At 34.2% G+C, this 9,570-nt stretch overlaps 1 protein-coding gene across 1 annotated transcript; it reads left to right on the top strand.

The window, feature by feature from the left end:
- Positions 1 to 424: 424 nt before the first annotated feature.
- Positions 425 to 6,207, top strand: LOC107803530 (vesicle-associated protein 4-1). The gene is made up of 7 exons (XM_016627273.2): positions 425 to 824; positions 1,734 to 1,804; positions 2,618 to 2,699; positions 2,799 to 2,917; positions 5,023 to 5,100; positions 5,234 to 5,353; positions 5,855 to 6,207. Exons 1-7 carry the CDS (start codon positions 563 to 565, stop codon positions 5,912 to 5,914), a joined length of 792 nt encoding a protein of 263 aa, XP_016482759.1. The 5' UTR covers positions 425 to 562; the 3' UTR covers positions 5,915 to 6,207.
- The last annotated feature ends 3,363 nt before the right edge of the window (positions 6,208 to 9,570 follow it).

Genomic DNA, 9,570 nt, shown 5'->3' with positions numbered 1-9,570 from the left:
AAAAAGAAAGGAAAATTTAGCACTAGAGGGCCACATGAGAATATCATCAATAATAAAAAATTGCCTATGCTGTTCTTTTCATTAAATCCTACAGTATATTCTGGCGTCTAGCATCAATCCATCACGCCAAATTATGCCTTTCAATGCATGCTTTAACTTTAATTTGAAAGCTTTGGATCCGCCTCCAGATTGGAAAAAGCATTTAATAATTGTATAAATATGTTTAAATCCTACTCATTGTGGATTGAGAAAGAAATGGATGAAAAATGTAAAAGAAAAAGAAAAAAAAGATATACAGAAAAGGAGGAAGCGGAAGAGGAAAAAAGCAACAGGAATGGAAATGGACCAATGAGGAGAAGTATATATATATAATATAAGATTCAACTAACAGCCAAACCAACAGCAATAACTGTGTCACACTCCCCATACATACAAATTATGACAACAACCCATCATTCCCACGCTATGTAACTCGCATCCTTGACCCACACCCACCACTCCTAAATGCTCTCTCATTCACTACCAACAATTGGCTAGTGGAGTAAAACCCAAATTAACAACAATGGCACTTGCTAATGAAAAATCTGTTTCTGATAGCAAGATTTGGGGTCTTTGTAAATTGCCATTTTGGCATTCAAATAGCAGCTCAGTCGCTGCTTCCTCTTCTTCTTTTAGGCAACAACAACTACAGCATCATAATGGCATGTCTGTGGATCATCATTCTAATGTTCATGCTTCCCTTAAGGTTTCTTCTGTTGCAAAATCCTTACTTCCAACTCGTCGCAGACTCAGTCTTGATCCTCAAAACAAGCTCTATTTTCCATGTATGTTCACCATTTTGGCTTTTTCTTTTTTGTGTTGGTTATTTTGGCGATACCCATCTAATTGTTTGTCATGAATAAGACCGTATCCACTTTGATATGGCATCTGTTTTGTGTTTCCTATTGCATATATAATTGGTTGATTTCTCATCACAGAGGTAATTCACTTATTTTGCCACTTTTCTTTTGCTTATTTGTCTTAATTTTGGATTTAAGAGACAGAAAATTGATGCACTACTTCTATGTTTACTAAAATGGAAGGTTGATTTGTGATTCTGAGAGTGATGTCGAAATGCAATTTATAGAATATATTTAGCTGCTAACTTATGTTTATTAAGTTAACTGGCTTAATGTTAACTACTGCATCCATCCAATTTATGTGACGGTGAACTTCATGGGTTTTGGACAGTGATCTCAAGTGTTAGTAACTGAGTTTTTAATTTAATTTTTGTAGATATTTAATAGATTTTTAACACATATGCAGAGTTTAGGCCAAAACTATAGGGTTCTCCTGAACCCATATCTTAAAGACTAGCTCTGTGTTTCACTGGGCGCGGAGTCTACAACGGAAAAAAGACTTTTGAAACTTTTGGTCAAAAATATGCGTTAATGTGATAAATTTAAATCTAAATTGTTTATAAATATAGAAATATGACATTCTTTTCGAGACAAACAATAAAGAAAGTGTGTCACCAAAATGGGACAAGGGAATATATCTAATTCTGTTTTGTGCTATGTTTTGGATGAAACTTGACTATTTAGTTGAAGTAATAATTCTTATGCCTTATTTACCAAAAAAAAAAAAGTATTAACTTTTATGCCTTAAGGACAGTCTTTCTATATTTATCTGTTTATTTTGTTCATTTCTGTATCTATTGGATTATGCTTATTCTTTTCTTATCCCTTTTGAAGATGAGCCTGGCAAACAAGTCAAGAGTGCTATTAGAATTAAGAACATTAGCAAGAATCCTGTAGCCTTCAAGGTACACTATTCTAGCCTCATTTTCCTGATATTTTCTTGTTTTAGTGGTTCTAACAGTTGCTACTTTATTAATCTGATGTGAAATGTGCTTAGTACCTAATATTCATTATGTCAATTTGCGATCTCCATAATTAGTGCAACAAATCAGTTTAGTTCCCCACTAGGCCAACTTTCCTGAGTTGGGTGATGATAGTACTTATGCTTTAAAGACAATCTGCTTAAAGGTTGGCCTTTTTTGTTAATATAATAGAAATTCTGGCTATTGAATACTAAAATGATGATGAATTCTGGTTAGTGGGTAACGTTCATTATTACGAGATGTACATCTCTATGGAAAGTGAAATTGGAACTTTCAAAGAGAGAATTTGTCAAATTTGTCCTAACGGAGGGGGGGGGGTGCATAAAATAAATTTTTGTTAACACAGAACTAGAGGAGGTTCGATTCCTCTTTGATGTTGTTAAGCCAAGAGTGCAAAGCGCATGCACAAGTTATACTATTTCATGGCATGCATCTTCAACATGTTGTTCATAATCAGGCCAAAAGCAATTTTTTGACCAATGACCATAAGTCTTAAAGTTGAGTTTAACAAGCATCATTCTGTGTATTAATTGGATGTGATTAAACAATACCAATCGTATTTGGATTAATTAATATAAGATAGATGCTTAATTACAGACATTTACTCTTTCTTTTGGTGACACAAATAACTGACATGCATACTCCTTTTTCTACAAAGAAATCTTTTCGTAATCGCTATCAGTTTACTATTTCTATTCACACATATTTTCTAATTTTTTCATTGTGCTATCTTAGTTTCAAACAACCGGGCCGAAAAGTTGTTATATGCGGCCGCCAGGAGGTACTCTTGCTCCTGATGAAAGCCTTATTGCAACTGGTAATATCCACTCTTGGCCTTTTTTGTCCTTTTGTATGATGTTAATAAAAATAGTTGCTTATTGCTGTTTTATTGTGCTAATATATCACCTCATAACAGTTTTCAAATTCGTTGAGCCACCTGATACTAACGAGAAACAAGTTGGAAAGAAGAGCAGGGTCAAGTTCAAGGTTATGAGCTTAAAAGTAAAAGAGGACGTGGATTATGTGCCAGAGCTGGTAAGTGCTAAATGATGGTTTGTCCCTCCATGATTTAACAGATGGATCCTCTCATTAAAGTGAATAACTAGCTCAAAATCAATCTCGGCCTTTGAAAACTTTATTTCATTCTTCCCAGTAATTCATGCACTTAAAATTCTTCATCTTGAGTTCTTAGGCTCTAATTGGTACAGAAAAATGAATATCCTAGATATTTGACCTATTATCCCTAAAATATACATAAGAAAAAGGAAGAGAAATCAACCACATGCAGATGGAAATATTGAATAAATGAAACAATATCTAGAATAAGAAACAGATTGGGTCTTAAGGCCTTACGATCAAAACTTTTTCAGGGTCATACTTTTTGTTGAAATGGAAAATGAATCCAAGAACTTTTTCAGGGTCATACTAGAAGTGGCATGCTTCTTCTTATGCCGTGATTAGTTTCCTTTAAAGTTTACTTAGAATATGATCAAATCATTGATCATGGTTTCCTCCTACTCCTCTTTTTAAGCTACAGTTTTTGCACCACTATGACCATGCAATATATATTAGGAAAGTAAACCGTCCACCACTAATGAAGAGAATTATACTGAAGGTTTTAGGGCATTTGCCTACCATGATATGAAACTCTGATCCCAAAAGAAATATATTTTCCTTCTTATTTTAGAAATATATGTAGAAAAGACTGAATTGGTCCTGGCATTGTCATCATTTCTGAATGCTATTTTGCTCTTTTAAAAAACTGTCATTGCGAGGTAGGGAGGATTTGTCCTGGTCACCTTCATGTTCACATGATATATGTCCTCTTTAGATCAGCTTCAGAAATCAACTCAGTAGGGTACTAATTAGTTTAATCACTTGATCATATGATCCGTATCAGCAGATGTTGCTATGGATTCAAAATGTGCCATGTTCGCTGCAGTGGATAGATATCCTCCAGATAGAGATGAGAGCACTAATATTAAGTTGTATGTGAATGTCTTTGTCCAGCAAATCTATAGAGCATCACACCAAGTTGTGTCAAATGTGAAATACCATCTCCAACAATTTATTTTAATTTCTTCTTATTCTGCAATCTTTGCCACAAGTTTGCCACAAGTTTTACATCCTAATCATAGGCGCTGACGATTTCCAGTTAGAAGAAATACAGAACATACCCAGTGTAATCCCACCTAGTATGGTCTAGGGAGGGTAGTGTGTACGCAGACATTACCCCTACTTTGTAGAGGTAGAGAAGCTGTTTCTAATAGACCCTTGGCCAGTTAGAAGAAATAATGTGAAAAATAAACGATCCTTAAAGGGAAATCAACTCTTGTTGCCGGTAGTTTATACTTTTTTCTAGTGTATTTGAAACATTTAACTCATGTACTTTCAAGTTTCAGCTGTACTTTTGATTCTGGAATCACAAGTATTCTTGACGTTCTTTTGCATTTCACAATTTTCTCCATGATGGTTAAAAGCTTTACTGTAATTCCTTTGGTCGCGGGCTAGACATTCTTCTAGATATCTTTTCTTAATCGTTCTCAAAATACCAGAATATTTTGCTGGACTTGTCTGTTACGCTTCACAACAAGCAGTTTCAGAGCCATAAACTATCAACTACAGGAATAGTGGAGCTAGTAGTGACTCTCACTATTTGTAAATCATATTGTCCCCCGGACTTGACAAATAATGGTTTCTAGCACTTCCTTCTCCATAAAACTCTGTTCATAAATGAAATTCCTTTCAATATTATTGATATTGCTCGATTTATTATGTTTAAGGACTGATTCATGTTATAAGAATAATGGATCGTATCCATCTATTATCAATTTGGCATTTCGTGTCCAACATCTTCTACTTCTGAGTCTTGGCTGTGAAAGTCTTTCCTCTTTATTGTTTTATGGATTCTATAGGCGAATTGAATCTAAGTGATAATGCAAGCAATTATTGACTTCGCACTACTAAGAAAAGAAAAGCGAAGAATAATTAAAATAGATGTATGTAAGTTGTTTTTCTCTTCTTTTTTCAATTTAATTTACTTCTATTTCCTTTTGTGCACCCCTTTCCTAAGTCGTTTAAGAAGTGGACCTTTTGACACTCGAAATGCTTGATTTCATGCTAACATTGATTTTAATCAGTTTGACGAACGGAAGGATGAAGTGGCAGTTGAACAAGTACTGGGTGTTGTTTTCCTTGATGCTGAACGCCCTTGTCCTGTAAGTAGGTTTTCTCCTCCAATTTTGCTAATTAGTCGAATCAGATTTTTTCTGCAGTCTGTTTCTAGTAATGTAATTGTCTAAAGGTTTATGTGGAAATGGCTCTAAGGATTTCGTGGCTCATTTTCCTTAGGCACTCGAGAAACTTAACCGCCAGCTAGCTGAAGCTGAGGCTGAAGTCGAGGCACGCAAAAGGCCTCCAGAAGATACAGGTCCAAAGATTGTTGGGGAAGGTCTTGTTATAGACGAATGGGTAAGTTGCGTTGACACTATTACGTTCCTATGTTGAATGCTCAGGTTTTACATTACAAATCAACTGCATTTCCTTGTTAAAAAAAAAGAAAATTCTACTGCATTTAGAATCTTCACTTGTTGCTCTCTGATGCTCTTTGAATGCTCATAAAATTATATAACGGGCCTCGTCCCAAACCACTAATGAAATGGTGAGATAGCTCAGACAACCTTTATTTTTTTCCTCGAGATAGCTCATAAAAATTGTGCCAGTACATAAGTTGAGCCATAATAACAATTACAAAGGGAAGGGGCTTAAGTAATAGTTGTTGTCATTGTAATGCAAGGCAAGAAGCACTACAGTGGACATGAAACATGGAACTTAAATTTATTTGTTCTTCTTTAGTCATCTGCATTACAAAAGAATTGCCCGGACAAATATCCAGTTTCATGGTTTGGATTGCGTAAAAGCATAATCAGCATGACTTTTGTTCTAACATAGTCATTGATTTTACTGTTTCAGAAAGAAAGAAGAGAAAGGTATCTCGCGAGGCAACAGGTTGATGGAGTTGATTCAGTATAGAAGCACTCTTTTCTGTGGATGGTTGAGAAGAATTTCTATGATAAGCAACTGAATTTTTTCATGCTACTGTAGTTCATGGTTTACTCTCAATCCATTCGATCCTGGATCGTTGCCTTGTGACTCTTGCTTGTATATAAGAGAAAAACTTGGGAAGTTCCTTCCATGATTAATGAACAATTACCTCCAATCTGTTTCTTTCCTAATTGATTATTTAGGTTCTCTGAAACTTCTAAGCCTGTAGTTATACAAACCATTTTGCACTTCTGTACTAATGCACACAAGTGAGTTCCCCTTGAAATGTTGGACCATTGATTGTTATAGTTTCAATTTATTTTCATGTTTAAGACTAGAAAAGATTCCATTTGTTATTGTTTTTGTTTTTTGGTTTTAGCCAAGGGTCCGGAAACAACCTCTTTGCCTTCTTGAAGGTAGGGATAAAGTCTGCGTACATATTATTCTCCCCAGAACCCACTTGTGAGATTATACTAAGTCTGTTGTTGTTGTTTTTTGGTTTTCTCCTATCTTCTAATATTTTGGGTGAGAGGTTAAAGTATGTTCCATAATTATGATGAATAAATATACCGAGGATTGCAAACAAAACAAAAGAATTAGTGATACACAAAGGTTGCTAGGTGAATCGACATTCTCTTTTGCAGATGCTCTTACAGTTCTATTAACATGATTTTGTCTTGCATATAATAAGGCAGAGTACTAACTTTCATTGAAGTTGAAGAAGAGAAAGCAATGATAGAACAAACAATCTGAGATGCCTTTTAGCATAAATAGAACAAGCACTCCGAAGGTGTCTTTTAGCATAGGTTCATTAAAAAAAATGACACTATATAGCCGCTGTAAAAATAATAGTCGAAAAATAAATAAAATATATATATATATATATATATATATATATATATATATATATATATATATATATATATATATATGCACATATTATATATGCTATATACAAAAATTATATAAATTTCATATACTTTTTCGATTACCAAATATAAATAATTTTTGGCAGAGCTAAAAGTGATAATACCCCTAAAATAAGTGCCTTTTCAGGGAGTCTAGCTTTGCAAAATTCAACTTTTGAAGAGATGTGGCGAACAGATAATTTGGGACCCTGTGGTGATTATTTGAAATTATTAAGTTCATTAGATTATTGATCTAGACAGCTGGAAAGCAGGTTGGTATATACGCAAAGACAGTTTTGTTTATAAAAACAAGAATATAATTATTAACTACGCACAAGTTGCTTAATATTAAAATGATTGATAATTTGGCACTGATGGAGTTTAGAATTAGATGAAGATATGGTGGAATTATTTAAACCATCTTGAACTGATATAATAATTTCTCAAATCTTTTATACTTTATTAAATTGAGATTTCACTATCATAACTAAGTAGTATAATGTTCAAAACAACAAAAGAAAGAGAGATCTTTTTCTTCTATGTTGCGATAGTATAAGTGATTCTATTTTGTCTTAAGTTTGTTTTTAAGGACTTCTTGAAGTGGACATGTGACCTAGCACATAGTGGATCCGATATATATATGATATTAGGGGCTTTTTGGTTGATATAAACAAAGCCGTTGAGACATTACTCTTTTAATGTTCATGAAAAGGACTGTAAGCACTTTAAGATTGATAAAAGTGCAAAGGCAAAGAGGACTAAGAAAAACACTAGAAGGTTCACAAAAGCAACAATACCTCATTTGTTTTGTCAAAATGGACCTAAAACTAATACAATAATTAAAAAAAATTAATAAACTTCTAATATCGAATCCGAATTAACTAGGAGAAAATGAGCTCTTTTTTAGTGTCAAGTTAATAGTTATGATTAGTCATCGACTACCGACATACTGTAGTTGTCTTGTTAAACATAATCTTGGCATGCCCGATAATTTCTTTTTTTGCGACATGCGACGTTGATAAGGGAAAGACAAAGGTATCACTTTAAATAAGGTAATTCACATTAGAACATACGAGATTCTACGTTCTAGTCTATATTGTTTTCAGACGCCGTATTCGAATTTATTCATTATCCATAAGCAGATTATTTTTCACATGCCACTTTTCACATGAAACGGCTCACATAATTCTAACCTAAATTTAATTTGGAAAAAAAGACATAATAGAAGTACAAAATTAATGCCAAACTCCGAACGTTGAGTTTCTATTCTGTCCTTTTGAGGCTATCGGCCGTTCCCTACTTTAGTTGCATATACAAATTCAGGGGCGGATTTAGCGGCGGAAGGGTTTGGTGAATCCCTTTGCCGGAAAATTACATTATATATAAGATAAAATTTGTTTCGTGCCTCTATATATTATATTTTGAATTCCTTTGACATAATTTAAAAATATAACTCAATGATCAAGAAGGTTCAAAACCTTTGTGAGGTTACTAGTTCAACTCTCACTAACTGATATTTTTTCTAAACTGTCTTAGCGAAAATCCTACCTTCACTGCTTAACAAATTTGTCATACAAATGAAGCACCAGGATTATGGCAGCTTACGGAAAGCAAAAAAAAGAAGAAAATGGAAATGATGTCTTTTCTTTTTCTTTTTCTTTTTCCCCTTTTTATGTAGACACATATAAGTTTACTAGCATACCTGCTGAATTAGATAAGCGACCACTGCAGCTTTTCGAGTCAAACAATTATATAAACCCTTTTTTTAATCGTTGCTCATGCAGTCCAACTTAGCTTGAATATACAATTGACCTATCAATCCAAAATCAAAGGGTTTATTTGGCTCTTATATGACATAGGCTACCTACTAAGGACTTTTTTACGAAAATCAATTTATTCCAGGATGCAACTTAGGCTGAAACTATAAGTCACTTATTTCTTGAATGCATAAATGCTAGAGCATACTGACAGGAATTGGGCATCCTGCATATTATTAATCAAATAATCACTAACACAAACTCTCATAATTGGTTGCATGAACTCCAGGGTCTCCAACTTCCTTATCACATGACCCACACACATACTTAGCACTAAGCCTGTGGAATATGTGGCTGGCTCGCAATAAAAATATTTATAAGTTTACTACAAATAAAGCTTCAGTCAAATATACAACTCAGCAAGCTGCTAAATTCTCCTATCTGGCAGCTAAATATCACAAATGTGTTAAGAGAAGACAACTAACTCTAAAGTGGAATCCTCCAAAAGATAATTTTTAAAAGCTTAATACGGATGGAGCTCACACAGTAATAACTGCTGGCATTGGTGGAATAATTCGTAATTCAAAAGCAGAATGGATATTAGGTTTTACAGCTGCTGTCCCCAGGGATACATCTACATCAGCGAAATTGCATGCTTTGATACATGGTCTTAGGCTGGCATATGACTACAACTTATTACCACAGAAGGTGGAAGTGAATGCGAAAGATATTGTCACAACGCTTCGATCTAATAATGTTTTATTTGCTAACATGTTAATTGACTGCAGGTACCTCCTGGACAGGTTAGGTAATCCAGTAGTTTAACATGCGTATAGAAAGCAGAATAGGGTTGCGGATCACTTGGCTAAGGTATGCAGTAATTTTGGGCAAAACTCAACACCACATACTTTTGAAGTGATCCCGGATTTTGTATGGCAATTTTTTGAAGAAGACAAGAATGGAATGCTAGCACACACTA

This window comes from Nicotiana tabacum, chromosome 10 (genome assembly GCF_000715075.1).
Source record: "Nicotiana tabacum cultivar K326 chromosome 10, ASM71507v2, whole genome shotgun sequence".
NCBI classification, from domain to species: domain Eukaryota; kingdom Viridiplantae; phylum Streptophyta; class Magnoliopsida; order Solanales; family Solanaceae; genus Nicotiana; species Nicotiana tabacum.
Note: the sequence above shows the minus strand (reverse complement) of the source record. Positions and strands in the feature narration are given on the sequence as shown.

Excerpts from the sequence above, each read along its gene's own strand:
- LOC107803530 (XM_016627273.2), top strand. The coding sequence starts at position 563 with ATGGCACTTGCTAATGAAAAATCTGTTTCTGATAGCAAGATTTGGGGT. Across the intron at positions 2,700-2,798 it reads TGAAAGCCTTATTGCAACTG|TTTTCAAATTCGTTGAGCCA; the intron begins GTAATATCCACT and ends ACCTCATAACAG. Across the intron at positions 2,918-5,022 it reads TGGATTATGTGCCAGAGCTG|TTTGACGAACGGAAGGATGA; the intron begins GTAAGTGCTAAA and ends GATTTTAATCAG.